General features: G+C 45.3%; 1 protein-coding gene and 1 non-coding gene across 3 annotated transcripts in view; one reads left to right on the top strand and one right to left on the bottom strand.

Moving 5' to 3' along the window:
- Positions 1-15,909, bottom strand: part of Dram1 (DNA damage regulated autophagy modulator 1) — a 33,203-nt gene extending 17,294 nt beyond the window's left edge. For both annotated transcript variants that reach the window (XR_011365704.1, XM_069991359.1), the window contains exons 1-2: positions 15,750-15,909; positions 1,019-1,086 (exon numbers count right to left, since the gene is read on the bottom strand). Coding sequence is in view for 1 of the 2 variants with exons in the window: in XM_069991359.1 (XP_069847460.1) it covers positions 1,019-1,086; positions 15,750-15,880 (199 nt within the window). In the remaining variant the exon portion in view is untranslated. The remainder of the gene's footprint in view (positions 1-1,018; positions 1,087-15,749) is intronic.
- On the top strand, positions 4,093-4,224 carry LOC138806346 (small nucleolar RNA SNORA48). The gene has a single exon (XR_011365810.1). It is a non-coding gene; the product is annotated as a small nucleolar RNA SNORA48 (small nucleolar RNA).
- Positions 15,910-19,223: the final 3,314 nt, after the last annotated feature.

Raw genomic sequence — 19,223 nt, 5'->3', positions numbered from 1 at the left:
CTAACTTCAAATCTCAGTCCTGAGATCTCAGCTTCCTGAGTAGTTAGGATTACAGGTGTGAGCTACCAGCACCTAGCGGACAGGACATTCTAATCAGCAGCACAGGTGATTTTCTTTTTTTTTTTTTTTAATATTTATTTTTTTATTATTTTTATTTTTTTTTTTTTTATTTTTTTGGATCCAGTCGTGGGGCCTGAACTCTGAGCTTGGGCACTGTCCCTCAGCTCTTCAGGTCAAGGCTAGCATGCTACCACTTGAGCCATAGCACCACTTCCGGCTTTTTTTTCTGCTTATGTGGTGCTGAGGAATTGAACCCAGGGCCTCATGCATGCAAGGCAAGCACTCTACCCCTGAGCCACATTCTCAGCACAGGTGATTTTCATGTAAGCTGCCTTCAGAACAGACTTGGAGAAATAGTGCCTTCTGGGGCTGGGAGGGTGGCTCAGTGGTAGAGCGCTTGCCTTGCATGCATGAGGCCCTGGGTTCGATTCCTCAGCACCACATAAGCAGAAATAAGCCAGAAGTGGCGCTGTGGCCCAAGTGGTAGAGGGCTAGCCTTGAGCTGAAGAGCTGAGGGACAGTGCCCAGGCCTAGAGTTCAGGCCCCATGACTGACCAAAAAAAAAAAAAAAGAAAGAAAGAAATAGTGCCTTCTGCATTAACTTACACAGCACCTTAGCTATAAATCGCAGTTTTAAAAGCCCAATTATATTTAAATTCCACTGAAAGGGCTGGGGGTTTAAAACCACCTTTCAGCAAAATCCTGTGTGTAATTTCCACATGAAATGGTAGATCTACAGTGAGGCTATACAGTATTTTGGATTTCTACAGACTTTTGTTTCTCAATGTAGTCCTATTACTTAGTAGTACTTTGAAAGACATTACTCCTCAAAGTAGTAGCTGTGAAAGTTGTGCTTTCACAAATCACAAGCTATAAATAAGATATTGTACTTCCCTTTGGACTGTTAATAGTTATTGTTAATAATAACTTCATTTGTTAATGATAATTGCACACTTACCAAGAAAGGCAGAGAAGTTTATCATAAATCCAAAAATTCCACTCTCTGGCGGTGTTGTTCCTGTATCACTGGGAAAGAGAAGAAATGTCTAGCTTACTAACAAAGATACTCAGTTCAAGCTGGGCGCTGGTGGCTCACGCCTGTAATCCTAGCTACTCAGGAGGCTGAGATCTGAGGATCGCGGTTCAAAGCCAGCCCGGGCAGGAGAGACCGTGAGACTCCTATCTCCAATAAACCACCAGAAAACCGGAAGTGGCGCTGTAGCTCAAGTGGTAGAGCGCTCGCCGTGAGCTGAAGAGCTGAGGGACAGCGCCCAGGCCCAGAGTTCAAGCTCCACGACCAACAAAAAAAAAAAAAAAAAAAGATACTCAGTTCACACCTTGGGACACGTAATTGGTAAGTTTTGTATTCTTTTTTCTTCTGGGTAACTAGCCACTTTTATCTCTGAAAGTACAGCCTGAGTTTGTCTCAATGTATTTTCATATGGATTCTAAAAAAACTAAATCTTATTCTTTATCATGAGACTGCATTTGAATCCAGGCGCCGGTGGCTCACGTCTGCAATCTTAGTTACTCAGGAGGCTGGTTTCTGAGGAATGAGGTACAAGCCAGCCCAAGCAGAAAAACCTGAGAGACTTATTTCCAATCAACCAGCAAAAGCTGAAAGTTGGATGTGTGGCTCAAGTGGTAAAGCACCAACCTTGAGCAGAAAAGCATAGGGAGAGCATAAGGCTGAGTTCAAGCCCTTGTACCAGTACACATATACAAAAGAAAATGTTAGTGGGACGTAGGTGACTCATGCCTATAATTCTAGCTACTCAGAAGGCTGAGATCTGAGTTTTATGGTTTGAAGCTAGTCTGAGCACTCCAATTAACTACCAAAAACCCTGGAGTGGACCAGTGGCTCAAGTGGCAGAACGCTAGCCTTGTTTTAAAAAGCTTAGGAAGCTGGCTCTCGCCCTCTACTCCTAGCTACTCAGGAGTCTGAGACCTGAGGATTCTGATTCACACTAGTGTGGTCAGGAAAGCCCCTGAGACTTTTTTTTTTTTTTTGGTCAGTCGTGGGGCTTGAACTGGGCATGGATGCTGTCCCTGAGCTCTTCAGCTCAAGGTGAGTGCTCTACCCTTGAGCCACAACACCACTTCTGGTTTTCTGGAGGTTAATTGGAGATAAGAGTCTCAAGGGGCATTCCTGCCCAGAAGTAGAACTGTACACAGCTTAAAGTGGTAGAACTCTAGCCTTGCATGAAAGATCTCAGCGACAGCACCCAGGCCCTGAGTTCCAGTCCCATGAATGAATGAATGAGTGAAAAACAACAACAACAACAAAAAACCAAAAAGCTCAAGGGCAGGTCCCACCCCGGGATCAGCACCAAAAAAACAAAAGTTTGTGATATAAGAATAACTTAAACCTTCATTCTTAGTGAAGAACTGAGTAACTGTTGAAAATTAAAAACTGAAATCAAGAAGTGGCACTGTGGTTCAAGTGGCAGAGCACTAGCCTTGAGCAAAAGAGCTTAGGGATGGCACCCCAGGCCAAGAAGAGTTTAATCCCCAGGAACATACAAAAGCAAACAAAAAAAACATTATTAATCTCTGTATAATAACAAGTGCTCTTGTGATAAATTACTTTAACAAAAGCAGGGTTCTATGAAAAAAAAAACTTCAGGTACAGTTTACCAGTCCATTAGACTATTTGCAAAATGGTAATGAACGTGTTGTGAACGTTTTCTATTCAGTAATGTCAGGTTTTAAATGCTTACATTGCCAAACTGCTCACCGGTCACTTTTCCCTTTGAAAACCACTAGCAGAAGAGCTCCCAACAGGAAACAGCATGTACCCGGTTCTGAGTGTTTCCACATATAAAAATAGCTCTGAAATTTCAGTGTTGAAAACTGATCACATTGCAAAGATGCACTTCAGTGTGAAGCAGCCAGAAGAGGCCCGAGTGTGCTACACGCGAGAACGTTCTCAGACTGGTGAACATTTTCCATTTCAAGAGTGTGGCGGGATACACCGGGTGGGTGGGGGAAGCGGGCTATGAGGCACGGCAAAGGGAGCCAGGGATTCAGAGATGCGCATTGTGTTACTGAACAGTGAACGGCTTGATTAGAAGCACACAGGCACTGCTGGCTTTGCTTTAAGCCTCACTTCTTCTATAAGCTGTACACATAGCCGCAGCATTCTGTCCTTGACCTTGCCTGCTCTGCCAGATGATTAAATATACCCTCTGAGAACTGCACAGAATAGCTTAAAGAAAAGATGCTTATCTTGGCCTCCAAACTTGTGAGTCCTTACGAATTCTTTGGTGAAAACACACTCCTCAAAGTCAAAATTTGGGCTATCATCATGCCAGCCACTCAGTGTGAGAGCATGTCAATACCAGCTGAGCCAACACACCATGGGAATAAGGCCTTCAGGATATGAGAAGGAGGGCTGGGAAGGTGGCTCAGTGGTAGAGTGCTTGCCTCGCGTGCATGAGGCCCTGGGTTCAATTCCTCAGTGCCACATAAACAGAAAAGCCGCAAGTGGTGCTGTGGCTCAAGTGGTAGAGCACTAGCCTGAAGCTGAAGAGCTGAGGAACAGCACCAAACAAGCCCAGAGTTCAAGCCCCATGTCTGGCAAATATATATATATATATATGAGAAGGGACCAGTACGCACCTTTGCTCTATTTAGGAAGGTAAAAACTAGAGAAGCACTTAACGCTTCTCAGTAGAATCTCACTGTGAAATCTTTCTTGACAAATAAACAGCAATGTAAATCTGATTTTTCTCTTCAGGATTGCAGAAGGGTCCGTGACTCACATTCCTATACCTTTGCTCTAGAGCCCAGGTTATAGAGCAGTACAACGGGTTCATGACCAATCAATTAAACTACTGTTTGTTTGACGTTTTTTGAGCCATGGCTCCATAAATAACTATAAAGTTTATCAACAATACTGGTTTGAGTCACATATTCATCAACAAAATATTTGTTAGATACTATCTGGTTACAGTTTCCCAAATTACACCTAAGCTATGACAGGTAAGAATAGTTGGCATTTGTGATTTATTTCCACTAAATGAGGAGTTGTAATTTTGCCTAAGAATGTTGCATTGTGCCATAGTGCTCATCTTATATCAGCCAGGGGCAAAACAATCCCATGTTGATCCCAGCATGGCTTTTGATCTGTGCCTTTGCCTGGTTCATGCCTTGGACACACATGGAAAAAAAAAAAAGAATGTTGCATAGCTGGGCACTGGTGGCTCACACTTGTGATCCTAGCTAATCAAGGAGTTAAGACAAGATCTGATGATCAAGGTTCCAAGCCAGTCTGGGCAGGAAAGTCTGTGAGACTCTTATCTCCAATAAAGTCCTCCTTTCTTCCAAAAATAAGCTTGAAGTGGAGCTCAGGGACAGCGCCCAGGTTGGAGAGAGGAGGGAGGGTTCCATATGCTGAGTACAGTGGCTCACCCCTGTAACCCTAGATACTCAGGAAGCGGAGATCTGAGGATCACTGAAGCCAGCCCAGGCAGGAAAGTCCTAGAGACTCATATTTCCAATTAACTACCTGAAAACCGGAAGTGACGCTGTGGCTCAAAATGGTAGACTGCTAGCCTTGAGCAAAATGAAGCTCAGGGACAGTACCCAGGCCCTGAGTTCAAGCCCTGTGACCAACAGGGCTGGGAAGACAAACCTGAGAAATGCATCTCCAATTAACCAGCAAAAAACTGGAAGTGGAAGTATGGCTCTGGCAGTAGAGCATAAGTCTTGAGCCAAAAAGCTGAGCAAGAATACACATATACACACACAGAGAGAATACTGAATGAAAGCTTTCCAAGTAGCAAATGAAATTTGAAATTTGGACATAACTAAAGAATAGTATTTGGGCTGGAATGTGGCTTAGTGGTAGAGTGCTTGCCTCTCATGCATGAAGTCCTAGGTTTGATTCCGCAGTATCACATAAACAGAAGTATAGAGTGGTAGAGTATAGAAGTATAGAGTGGTAGAGTACTATCCTTGGGCAAAAGCAGCTCCAGGACAATGCCCAGGCCCTGAGTTCATGCCCCATGACTGGCAAAAAAAAAAAGAATAGTATTGCTGACAGGTGGCTCACACCTGTAATCCTAATTACTCAGGAGGCTGAGATCTGAGGATGGGGGTTCAAAGCTGGCCAAGGCAAAGAAGTCATTTTGAGACACTTATCTCCAATTAACCACCCAAAACCTGGAAGTATACCTAAGTTATATGTACTGCTACAACGTTTTATGTAAGAGACTTGAGAATGCAAGCATTGTTGCACTTTAATATTCATAGGCATTCCTGGACTCGATCCCCCAGAGATACCAAGGGATGACTGTTGTTTAATTGCCATAGCTGTATCTCAGTACTTGATTTAGAGAACTGCAGAAAAGGCAAAACTAGTTTCATCTTAATCTGTCAGTAATCTCTCTGCCCAGCTCCTACCATACCCATTTGCTTTCCCAATAGGGTTGAGCTTGTAGCCCAACCCACCACCTCTCTTGACCTCCTCCTAAGGGAGGTGCTCTGGACTCTAATGGGGATGATAAAAATCATGCATTTTCTCCCATCTTAGATGCTGTTGAGACTGTTCTATGTACACAGTTGTTTTGTGGTAGATTGTGACTGGGAAATCATTTATGTAAACATCTCCTGTTTACATTTCCACAAGTGAAGCCAACTGTGGAAAATTCCAAGTTGTTTGTAGAACATCATTCTCCAAACTAATTTATGGTGTTCAGGTGGTTCCTAATCATGTATGCTTACAGAAATGGAACAATACAAGGCCACGTGCCTGCTAATGGAAGACTTTCCCAAATTTGGGCAACTGTTGATCTAGGATTACAAACATGAGCCACTGGTACCCAGCAATGTTGCATTTTATTAGAAATATCTAATAAAATAGTCTAATTTATGGCAGCTTCACTCAGTGATGACTTCTAGAATGGGAGACACTCTCTACTTTTTTTTTGTCGGTCGTTGGGCTTGAACTCTGGTACTGGGCGCTGTCCCTCAGCTATTCAGCTCCAGGCAAGCACTCTACCACTTGATCCACAGCACCACTTCCTGTTTTCTGGTGGTTAATTGGAGATGAGAGTCCCGCAGACTTTCCTGCCCTGGCTGGCTTTGATCCTCGATCCTAAGATCTCAGCCTCCTGAGTAGCTAGGCTTACAGGCATGAGCCACTAGCAGCCAGCCATTCTCTATTTTTAACTCCAAAGAGATTTCCAACCAGGTATCAGTGGCTCATGCCTGTAATCCTAGCCATTCAGGAAGTTGAAGTATGAGGATCACAGCTCCCAGCCAGCCTGGGCAGGAAATTCTGTTCAACTTTGATCTTCAACTAAACACCAAAGAGCCAGAAGTGGGGTTGTGGCTCAAGTGGTAGAACGCTAGACTTAAGCCAAAAAAAAAGCTCAAGGACAGTGCCCAAACCCCACGACTAGCACAATAGCATCTGTGTCTCCATTTCTGTACCTCTCTCTGCTCTGAGTCATTCACTCGTAGCATCCTAGGAATCCAGGAAGGACAGGACTGATCTGGTAACATCTTTACAGACAGAGAGAGATGGAGAAAACTTCCATAAGGAAAGGACAGCACAGCCTCTTACAGAACAGGCCAGGTGCAGGCAACCAAGACTTGTCTATCCTGACCAGATTTCTTCTCTTAAATGATCTCAGTGACACTAAAGTTTTCTCAATCTAGTTGATGGATCCACCAGGCCATACACTGACCATCACTGTGGTCACACACATTACACACACGTTTGCCTCTTACCCAAGTTCTTTCTCTATTTCAACCTAAAGCTCACTGTATCCTGGAAGATGGGCTAAAGTGCTTACTTTTGACTTTTCCTGTGACATGCTTGTAGCTACTCATAAAGCTCTTCTCTCTGCCATTCACCATTATTTGTGTTTCTCTATTTGGCAAAGTGGGGAAGGTGGCCACACCTGAGGTGGAACCCCTGGGAGATGGGATTTTTGGCCTCCAGTTTCAACTACAAAGGAAATATTAGAGAAGACAGCAAGCAAAACTGTGCTTCAGAATGTGGGCATGGCCTCATAAAGATCTAAATTAATCCTTTGAAGCTTTTACTGTTCTTGACTTTTATATTCTTGTAATTTATGGTTTCATAATACATACTGAAATATATTATGCTAAATTTATTGTTAAATTGTATTGTTTAAAATTTATTTAAAATTTAAAACATATTGTTTAACTTGTTAAGTTTAGTATTAAATTTAGTAGTGTCTGGATCCCATACTTTTTATTTAATTTTCTGATATGAAACCCAAACATTTGGTGTTTTTTTTTTCTTTTTTTGCCACTGCTGGAGCTTGAACTCAGGGTCTGGGCACTGTCCCTGAGCTTCTTTTGTGTAAGGCTAGCATTCTACTACTTAAGCCACAGCACCACTTCTGGCTTTCCCTGTGTATGTGGTACTGAGGAATCAAACCCAGGGCTTCATGCATGCTAGGCAAGCACTCTACCACTAAGCCACATTCCCTGGATTTTTAAAAATGAATTGTGTACATACCAAAAATTATGCAGCAAAAGTCTTACAAACACCTTACCTACTCTCACTTCCCTCTTGCATCTTTTACCACACAAAGGTAACTTATATTTATTCGTTTGTTTTGGGTGCTGGGGATTGAACCAAGGACCTGCGATTGGACTTTGTTTCTTGGTTTGTGAATTTGTTTGCTTCTTTGCATCAATGGGGCTGGAATCCAGGGCCTCATTCTCACAGCTAGTGCTCCAGCACTGGGGCTACACCTCCACGCCCAACTTATTTGCTGGTTAATTGAAAATTAACCAGTCGGCTCCAGACTAGCTCTGAGCCTTGATTCTCAGAGCTCAGTCTCCTAGATAGCTAGGATTACAGACATGAGACACCAGCATCAGCTTGGGAGTTAATTTTGAGACCGGATCTTGCTAAGTTTCCCGCCCTGGAGGTCCTGGTTTCCATCCCTAAACACAAGATAAATGAGTAAATGAATGAAAGACTGAATGCAAAAAAACAACTGTGTAGATGTGCCATTCTTCACCCCAGCATATATATTTATAGGATAAATTTCCCACTCAGGGAAGCTCCCAACTAAGGATGTTAAATGGTGAGTGGGTCATTGAAGAGATATGAGGGAAATGCCAAAAGTTTTAGAATCCAACAAAAAGGAAAACACAACATATGAGAATCTTTGGGACACAGTAAAGGCAGTTATCAGGGGAAAGTTATATCTATGAGTGACTATATCCATTTAAGAAAAAAAATCTCATATAAAGTGGCCTTGTGGCTCAAGTGATAGAGCACTCACCTTGAGCTGAAGAGCTCCAGCAGAGTGCCCAGGCCCAGAGTTCAAGCCCCAGGACAGACAAAAAAAAATCTCATATAAATATCATGATGATGAACCTTAGACTCTTAGGAAAACAGGAACAAGCCAAACCAAATGGACAGAAAGAAATCGTAAATATTAGGGCATAAACCTATGTAATAGATACTAAAAAACCATACAAGAATCAACAAAACAAATGCTAATTCTTTGAGAACATAGACAATATCAATAATCCCTTAGGAGCCAGCCTGACCAAAAGGAGAAAAGAAATCACCCAAATAAACAAAATTAGGGATAAAAAAAGAATATTATAACAAGCATAATTCAGAACATTGTGAAGAAATACTTTGCAAACCTTTACTTAGACTAGAAAAATGTAGCAAGATGAATGCATTCCTAGAAAACCTCAACATACCAAAATGGAGGTAAGAGAATATAAACCATTGTAACAGAGCTATCACAAGTAATGAAATTAAAATGGCAATGAAGATTAGGCTGGGATACAGTTCATGGCAAAGCACTTGCCAAGCAAGTACAACTTCCTGGCTTCCATCTGCAGTACCAAAAAGAAAAAAGACCCCAAAAAAAATCCCAAGAAAGAAAAATCCATGACCCAATGGATACACAGCTGAATTCTATAGGACCTTTATTTAAAAAAAAAAAAGGGGGGGCTGGGAAGGTGGCTCAGTGGTACAGCGCTTGCCTTGCATGCATGAGGCCCTGGGTTCGATTCCTCAGCACCACATAAGCAAAAAGAAAAAAGCTGGAAGTGGCGCTGTGGCTCAAGTGGTAGAGCACTAGCCTTGAGCTGAAGAGCTGAGGGACAGCACCAGGCCCAGAGTTCAGGACCCATGACCGGACCCAAAAAATAAAATCACCGGGGTTGGGAAGGTGGCTCAGTGGTAGAGTGCTTGCTTTGCATACATGAGGCCCTGGGTTCGGTTCCTCAGCACCACATAAGAAAAAAGAAAAAAGCCGGAAGTGGCGCTGTGGCTCAAGTGGCAGAGTGCTCCCTAGCCTTGAGCTGAAGAGCTGAGGGACAGCACCCAGGCCCAGAGATCACCAGATTCATTCTATAAAGCCAGAACTAAACTTATCCCCAAACTGGACAAGGACTTTACAGAGAGAGAGAGAGAACTATAGACAAATCTCTTTGTTGAACATAGATGCAAAACTCCTTAATAAAATCCTTGTTAACCAAAATTAACAGCTAATAAAAAAAAATCATGCACCATGACCAAATTGATTTTTTCCCAGAGATGCAAGAATGGTTTGTTCAATATGTAAAAATCAGTAAACGTAACACAGCTCATTAACAGAATCAAGGACAAGAATCACATGATCATCTCAATAGATAAAAAGCCTTTGACAAATCCAACATTACTTTGTTTATGTTAAAGGTTCTGGAGAAAATAGGAATACAAGTATCATACCTCAAGATAATTAAGGTTATATATGACAAATCTTCAGCCAACATCACACTAAGTAGTGAAACACTGCAACCGTTTCCTTTAAAATCACGTACAAAACAAGAGCCCACTCCTCCCACTCCTATTCAGTCTGAAGCCTAGCAAGAGCAACAAGCTAGAGAAGACATATAAGGGACTGAACTGGGAATGAAGAAGTCAAATATTCCCTGTCTGCAAATGATATATCTACAGGATCCTAAAAACTCCACCACCAAAACTCAGAGCTGATAGACACCTTTGGATACATATATAGAGATAGATAGATATAGATACAATACACAAAAATTAGTAGCTTTTCTATATGCCAACAGTGAACAGATAGAGAAGAAAATAAGGATAGCAATACCATTCACAGTAGCTTCAAAAAAATTCTTAGTAATGGACAAGGAATGTGGCTTAGTGGTAGAGAACTTGCTTAGCATGTGTAAGGCCCTGGGTTCAATTCCTTGATACCACCATAAATACAAAAATTATTTTTTTTATTCTTAGTAATAAACCTAAACCCAGGAAGTGAGGTCCACCATAAAGATAACTTCAAAAGTTTGATGCCAGGAGATATAAAGAGCTCCCATGTTCATGGAATAGCATAATTAGCATAGTGAAGATAGCCATAACACCAAAGGCCACCTACACGTTCAATGTAATACCCAGCAAGATTCCAAGGTCATTCATTGAGAGAGAATAATCCAAAATTCATATTAAATGACCAAATACCCAGAATAGCTAAAGCAGAGGAATCACAATTCCAGACTACAAAGTTTACCACAGAGCCCTAGGAACAAAATCAGTTTGGGGGGGCTGGGAAGGTGGCTCAATGGTACAGTGCTTGCCTCGCATGCATGAGGCCCTGAGTTCAATTCCTCAGCACCACATAAACAGAAAAGGCCAGAAGTGGTGCTGTGGCTCAAGTGGTAGAGCGCTAGCCTTGAGCTGAAGAGCTGAGGGACAGTACCCAGGCCCAGAGTTCAGGCCCCACGACTGACCAAAAAAAAAAAAAAAATCAGTTTGATAATGGCATAAAAACAGACCTGAAGACCAATGGAACAGACCAGAAGATCCAGAAATAAATCTACACTCTTAGAGCCACCTAATATTTGACAAATTAATCAAAAGTGTATGCTGAACACACAACTGGACATCCATATGCCTAAGACTGAAACTGGATCCCTGTCTGTCATCTTGTGCTAATACCAATTCAAAGTTGATCAAAGACCACAACATAAGACCTGAAATCTTAGACTACGATAGGGAGGAGTAGGGGTAATCCCAGAACTCAGCAGCATAGGCAAAACTTCCTGCATAGCACGTCAGGGTCACAGCAAATAAAAGACTTGAGATTGTACCAAGCTAAAAAACCATCTGCAAGGCAAAGGACATAGTTACTACACTAAGAAGACAACCTACAGAATGAGAAGTCTTTGCCAGCTACACATCAGAAAACAGTCTAAAAACCAGAATATACAAGGAGCTTAAAAAAATCAACAACCCAATTAATAACTGAACAAAGAGCTAAACATACACTTCATGATGTACATATTGCAAATAAATCCATGAAGAAATACTCAACATCTCTAGCTATAAAGGAAACGCAAATCGAAACAACACTGAGATTTTTTTTTCTCACTCAGGTTAAGAATGGTCATCAGGCCGGGCGCTGGTGGCTCACGCCTGTAATCCTAGCTACTCAGGAGGCTGAGATCTGAGGAACGCGGTTCAAAGCCAGCCCGGGCAGGAAAGACCGTGAGACTCCTATCTCCAATAAACCACCAGAAAACCGGAAGTGGCGCTGTAGCTCAAGTGGTAGAGCGCTCGCCTTGAGCTGAAGAGCTGAGGGACAGCGTCCAGGCCCAGAGTTCAAGCCCCACGACCGACAAAAAAAAAAAAAAGAAAAGAATGGTCATCATCAAGAATATAAACAGACAAAAGACAAGTTGCAGGGTGAAAATGTAAACTAGTGCAACCACTATGGAAATCAGTATGGCGATTCTTCAAAAAACTAAACATAGGATCTAGTGATCTAGTGTTAGCACACCAGGGTAGATCTAGTGATAGCATACTTAGGCATTTATCTGAAAGACTAAGTGTCAGGATACAGCAAACATATCTGCATACTCTGGTTGATCACAGCACAGTTCATAATAGCCAAGTTATGAAAACAACCCAGATGCCCCACAACCGATTAATGGATCATGAAATTAGGTAATTTGCTGGGAAATGGATGGATCTGGAAAATATCACATTGAGTGAAGTAAAACAGATCCAGAAAGACAAAGGATGAGTGTTTTCTACCACATGTGAATCTTAGTCCCAAAACACAACCTTCTATATGATCACAGAAGCAAGATGCTTATATACACGATTAGTTCACTCATATAAAGTATATGCAAGAGTGAATCTCCACAGAGTAAGCCTTTTAAACAATAAAAGTTTATAAAATCAATAACTGAGTTTGAGATTGTAAGTGTTCAGTAGTCGGAGGGAAAGAGATGAATGAAAAAGGAAATGGAATAAATACAGCCTGAATACTCAATGTACAAACATGACCAAGAAAGTAGGAGATGTGAAATGAGCTGGGGGGGGGAGGGAGGGGACACCCAAGATTAGGGAGGGAAGGGTGGCTTTGAACAGGTAACCCTAGACACTTAGATGGCCATGCTCGATTGTAACCTCCTTACAGAACCCTTTGAAGTTCAGAAGAAAATTTTAAAAATTTTTAAAGGCTTGTAATTTTCAATTTATCTCTACATTAGTAATGCAGGAAAGAGCCTGTTTTGCCCAAATTTCACCAGTACTGTTATCAAACAATTTGTTTTCTGCTAATACAGTAGGTAAAAAAAGAGCACCTAGTGAGTTGAGTTGCAATTTCAATTTTTATTTCTATTCATGAAGCTGAGCACTTTTCCATAGGTCTGAGAGCCATTTGCCTAAAGCTACAAGGACAACACATCTAATAAGAAAACTTGGGCTGGGAATGTGGTTTAGTGGTAGAGTGCTTGCCTAACATGCCTGAAGACCTGGATTCGATTCCTCAGCACCACATAAACTTGAAAAAGTCTGAAGTGGCGCTGTGGCTCAAGTGGTAGAGTGCTAGCCTTGAGAAAAAGAAGCTTAGGACAATGCCCAAACCTTGAGTTCAAGCCTCAAGACTGGCAAAAAAGAAAACAATGTTCTTCTTGGAAAGAGTCCCTCCTCTTTATGAATTCTGGCACTTAATACTGTGTAAGTGTGCTGAAAACATCATGGTATCAAAATTGCTGAACAATGCTAACAAATGAAGTGGGATCACTATGAGGAGTCCAAATCACTCACCAGCCCCACTAAGAAGAGACAGGCTCTCATCTGGAATAAACAGAACATTTTTCAACTCATAGAATCTTTGGAGAACTTGCATTTTTAAATTTGCTAGAAGGAGGCAGGTGCTCTGGTGAACAGTTAGACTGGATATGAGCAACCAGGAATTTAAAAACCAGGTGATCAGGACAATTCTCACCAAGGTGATATTTGAACAAAGAACAAGAGAAAAAAATCTGGAGGTAGTCCAAGCTCCAGTGGCTCATGCCTGTAATCCTAGTTACTCAGGAGGCTGAGAGCCAAGGATCACAGTTCAAAGCCAGCCACGGCAGGAAAAGTCCATGAGACTCTTTAATCTCAGAAAAAGCTGGAAGTGGCACTGTGGCTCAAGTGGTAGAGTGCTAGCCTTGAGCTGAAGAGCTCAGGAACAACACCCAGGTCCAGAGTTCAAGCCCCACCACTGACAAAAACAAACAAAAAACTGGATAATAGATAAGGTGAACAGTTCCTGGCCTGCTGAGTGAATCTGGCATTGACATCCTTCCATTTCTCACAGTTGAACCCAGGGCCTTGCACACATCAGGCAAATGCCTTACCATTAAGCTACATCTTTGGACCCTGCATAGCTGCAGTGTCTGCTTCCTGCATCTTCCTTGCTTCAAAGATGTTGAGATAATCCAGAGCTACAAACTTCTCCCAGAAGCCAAGAAACCCATCGGAACCCCCCAGGCCATCATGTTTGTAGTTGGTTTATGGCTCCAGATGATAAGGGACCCCACCTAGTGACTTTTTCTCTTAGAGTTAGCTATTCCTGAAGATTTGTTCAATGTTCAGCTCATTCCTGGAAATATCTCCTGGGCGGTTCACCGTGTCTGCTCATTTCCCATTTGACTGTCTCCTGTTTCCTGTTCACGTTGGAACACAGTTCATCACAACCACCTCAGGATACTACAAAGACTGAAACTTCACCTTCCTCGGGCTGATTAATACCCATCACGCTTCTGCCCGGGACCTTTCCCTTTAAGACACACAGTTGTTATTTTCTCTATGTCAAGGACTTTACGGAAGACAAGCTCTTTGACTCACATCACAGAGGAACTATCCTGTTCCAGAAATGAGGGGAGGTAGCCAGGCACTGAAGGCTCCCACCTGTAATCCTAGCTACTCAGGAGGCTGAGATCTGGGGATCAGTCCAATCACAGGAAAAGTCCAAGTGGCACTGTGGCTAGCCTTGAGCTTAAGGAGAGGGGTGGAGGGAGGAGATGGGAAATGGTGGACCATGGGAATAAAACGAGTCATGAAAAATCAAGGCCAGGATTTTTGTGGGGGACAGGAGACCAGCTGGGAAGGTCTTCCTCTATGTACAGAACATTTTTTCCCCCCGCATGGACAAAACCACCACTTCCACTACAGATTGGCTACTGTATCCTGTTCTCTATCCATTGCTTTCTTCCTTGCAACTTTATACTTCTCTTGTGTTAAGTGTATTACAGGTGTGTGTGCAAGTGCATGTGCCACAGCTCCACTTCTGACTTTTTGCTAGTTAATCGGAGATAAGTGTATCGGACTGGCTTTGAAACATGATCTCAGCTCTCGGCCTCCGTTTGGCCGGGTGGGAGTCACCAGTGAGTGCAGGACAGAGCCACAATTGAATAGATTTGGTGAAGGAGAGGTCTTACAATTAATCTCTGCCTCCAACTGGTAACACATCTTGGCTGTCACTGATCTCAGCATCCTCTCAGTAACCAAGGCAGAGGAGAGGGAATCCCATTGGTTAGAGATGGGTGGGCCAGGCCAGCTGTGGTGGCTGCACACTGTAATCTCAACCAGTGGAGGCTGAGGAAGATCTTGAGTTGGAGGCCAGCCTGGGATTCACGGCAGGGCTGTCTCAGAAAATAAGAGAAAGGGAATGGAGAAAAAAGGAAAGGGAAAGAGAAAGGAAAGAGGGGGAGGAAGAGAGGAGGAGGGAGGGGGAGGGAAAAGATGGCAGGGCCCTCGTGAGGGTTAATGGATGCATCTTGCAAGGCTTGGAACTGTAATCTGTGCACTACTATCACACCACGGTCTCTGGCTCTAGGAAAGGCACCTTGGGAAAGGCTGGAGACAGAGACATGGAGGAAGGGGGTGGGGGAGATCAAGTGGTAAAATAAGGAAAGAGATGTCATGGGCTGGGAAGGTGGGCTCCGTGGTAGAGTGCTTGCCTTGCATGCATGAAGCCCTGGGTTCGATTCCTCAGCATCCCATACACAGAAAAAGCCAGAAGTGGTGCTGTGGCCCTAGTGGTGGAGGTGCTAGCCTTGAGCAAGCAGCTCAGGGACAGAGCCCAGGCCCTGAGTTCCAGCCCCAGGACTGGCAGAGATGTCACAAGCTGCAAACTTGGGAGCTCTGGTCCCAGAGGCGCCGCCCTCGGGAAGTGTTGGGCAGCTTGGGCCCAGCGCGCGGGGGAACTTCAGCCAAACTCCCTGGGACCTGGAGGTGGGATCTTGGGTGCGAATTCTACCTGCTGCGTTTGCCACCCAACCTCTCAGGGGTCCCCCCACCCCTCGCTCCCCGGGGTCAGGACCTCAGTCCGACTCTGACCCTGGCCTCGACTTCCCCGGCTCCGCCTCCCTTCCCCCACCTCCCCCTCTCTCACCTGATGTAAGGGAGGAAGGGGTTGACGTGCCCGGAGAGCACGGCCACTACGTAGGAGATAATGAAGGCGGCCGACGACCAGGTCACCAGGAGGAAGGGGACGAAGGCCATGCCCTTCAGGAAGCACAGCATCGCGCCGCGCGGGACGCCGGCCGGCCGGAGGAGGGCTGCCTGGAGGCGGCGGCCCGGGGCGCGGCGCGGCGCGGCGCGGGGAGCCGGGGCGCGCGGGGGCGCGGCGGGCGCGGACGGCACGGGGGCGCGGCGGCGGCCGGGGCGGGCCCAGGCGCCCCGACGGAGGGGCAGCGCGCGGAGCCCAGCGAGGCGGCGGGCGGCGGAGCGGCCGGCCCGGGGTGGGTGGGGCGCGCGCGGCCTCGGGGGCTTGTTGCGAAACCGGTGAAGTCACAAAGCGGGCGGCCGGCGCCCCGCGAGCGCCCCGCGGACGAGCTGGGGGCTCCGGTCGCTTTCCGGGACGGGGACGGACGGAGAGGGGGGGTGACTCGGGCCGGGGGTGGGGGTGGAGAGGGCGGCCCGCCCGCCCCCGGGGGATGCCCGCCGGGGAGGTCGCACCCTAGGCCGTTGCGCAAGTGTGGCTTGACTTCCCCTTCCCTCGGGGTCAGGGGTTGGGGTGGGGTGGGGGTCACAGGACCCCGCCCGGGGTCCCGCGGAGGCCCGGAAGTGTGGGTGGCCTGGGCCGGAGAACCGGGACGGTGGCGCGTGCCGGTCATCCCGGCTCTTCCCGAGGCTGAGATGTGCGGATCGCAGTTCCCAGCCAGCCCAGGCGGGAACGTCCTCCTGGGGCTCCGCTAGTGGAGCCCCGAGATTAGAGATACCCCTGCAGTGGGGTGCAGGGGGGGGAGACCTCAGACAACGCCCAGTCCCTGAGTTCAAGCCCCAGGACCTGCACAAAAATTTCAAAATCAAACTAGAATCGTGATCACGCAGGTTCCACGTCGGGCGACGGTGAGCGGGACCGTGGGTCTGCCCCCGGCCGTACCGGGTTCGGCCTCAGCCCACTTGGACCTCGACTGGGCCGGGACCACATGTATGATCCTCAAACCATGCGTTTGAGCCGGTGGTTCGCGCCGGCTGGAATCCTAGCTACTCAGAGGGCTGACATCGGAGCATCGCAGGTTCGAAGCCAGCCCAGGAGACGCATCTCCAATAACCTATTAAAAAGAGCAGGAGGTGGCGGCAGTGGTGGAGTGCTTGTCTTGTACAAGAAGCTCAGGGAAGGCATCCAGGCCCAGAGTTCAAGCCCCAGGAAGACAGACAGACAGACAGACAAAATGATTGATCTCTGATTTGTTCTCTGGAGGTGCTCGAAGCACTGAAGTTTTGAGGTATCTATTCTGAGTGCCAAGTACATATAGGAGACTGGATGTCGTGCCTTGTGAGGGAGCTGCTACAGAGATTAAATCTGCCAGCTAAATTACACGTAATAGGATTAAAGCTAAAATGGAGGCCCCTGTGGCTGAGGGCTAGGGGGCTTTGGTTTGGTTTAGTTTTGCAGTCCTGAGGAGATGGAGTGCTCTACCTCAAAGCCACTCCCCCATCCCCCAGAGGAAATGATTAACTAAATTAAAGTGAGACCAGCATTCCAGGCCTTAGCAACAGAAAATTAGAAGACTGACAGTATTTCCTGGGTACTAAGGAAACCGCGTAAACAGTGTGTGGCAGAGTGCAGAGGTGCCAGACACCAGCTCACCAGAGACCTGCTTACCAAGTTGGTGAGCTGGTTGGTTGGTTGGTTTGGAGGGTTTAGGGAGAAAAGTATGGAAATGGAGGTCGATTTCTATTTCAGAAACCTACCTCTAGACTGACTACTTGACTGCAATAAAAGCAGAAACTTGAAATTAATTTTTTTTTTCCTTTCGTGCTGGTACTGGGGCTTGAAACTTGGGGCCTGGGTTTTATCAGCTCAAGGCTGACACTCTACCATTTATGTCACAGCTCAGCTTCCAGCTTTTGTGTGTGTGTGTGTGTGTGTGTGTGTGTGTGTGTGTGTGTGTGTGTGTGTGTGTGTGTGTGTGGATGAGTCTCATTGACTTTCTTGTCTGGGCTGTGAACTGTGATCCTCAGATCTCAGCCTCCTGTGAAGCTAGAATTTTAGGTATGAGTTACCAGCCTCTGGCAAAATCAAAACTTAAAAAAAAAAATTACACACAGAAAAATAGGCTGGGAGTGGTAATGAAAGCCTGTAATCCCACCATTTAATACCATGTTGAAGACCAGCCTGGAAGTGAGTAATCAATCCTAGCTACTTAAGAGACTGAAAGCTGCGTATCTGTTCCAGAAATCCCTAGGCTCTTGAGTATAGTGCCTAAAATTGGAACACTGCCCCTAGTGTAGTAATATAACAAATGGTTATGTATTAGCAAAGCAGGAATTTACCAAAAGGGGTGAGGTGGGCCATTCAGGTAAAGATTGACTGGTAGTTCATACCTGTAATCCTATCTACTCAGGAGGCTGAGATCTGAGGATCACTGTTCATGAGACTCTAACCTCTAGTTAAACACCAGAAAACTGGAAGTGGTGCTGAAGCTCAAGGTGCTAGAGCACTAGCCTTGAGCTGAAGGGCTCAGAGACAGGGCCTAGGCCCAGAGTTCAAGCCCCATAACTGACCAAAAATAACAGCAAAAAAAGATTGACTGGGAGCTACAGGGCTTAGAGGGCTTTGTTTAATAAGGTGGAGTTACTAAATGATGTAATTCTGGACCACTCCTTACCACCAGGTCTCCTAGCTGCCAGGTTGTTGAAAGATCTTTGTCCTTCCCAGTTGAACCTGGTATCCAATGAGCTTCAAAAAAAGGACCTAGGACCATTATCAGAGTATGGGCTGCATGTTCATCTTTCATCTAGATGTTTTAGGATGGAGATTTGTGGCCCAGCACACTTACTCCTCCTGGTCCCACTCTACTGGTCTACCTAGACTGTCAGATCTAACTACTGCTTTCCATAGGCTGAGCCTCCTGACCCATCCCTCTGAAGGCTGGCGTTTTCAGTGCTTGAGTGTGGGGAGATAGGAATGGAAATGCACTTATGTAACCATTTGTGACTTTCTAAAGTAGATTATAAAAGTATAAGGCAAGCCAGGTAATGATGGCTCCCATCTGTAATCCTAATTACTTAGAGATCAGAAGATAAAAGATGTTCAAAACCAGCCAACGCAAGAAAGTCTATTGAGACTCATTTCCAATGTAACACCAGAACTGTCCAAAATGGAGCTGTGTGTGTGTGTGGCTCAAGTGTTAAAGTGCTAGCCCTGAGCAAAAAAAGAAAAAAAAAGCTCAGGGACAGTGCTCAGGCCCTCATTTCAAGCCCTAGGACTAGTACACACACACACACACACACACACACACACACAAACACACACACACACACACACACACACACACACACACACACACACACACACACGGAAAAATCTTTTTCAGCCTTTAGTTGACTTAAAATAATTCTCTCACCTACCTAGATC

This window comes from Dipodomys merriami, unplaced genomic scaffold (assembly GCF_024711535.1).
Source record: "Dipodomys merriami isolate MVZ:Mamm:240054 unplaced genomic scaffold, mDipMer1.0.p SCAF_10, whole genome shotgun sequence".
NCBI lineage: Eukaryota > Metazoa > Chordata > Mammalia > Rodentia > Heteromyidae > Dipodomys > Dipodomys merriami.
Note: the sequence above shows the minus strand (reverse complement) of the source record. Positions and strands in the feature narration are given on the sequence as shown.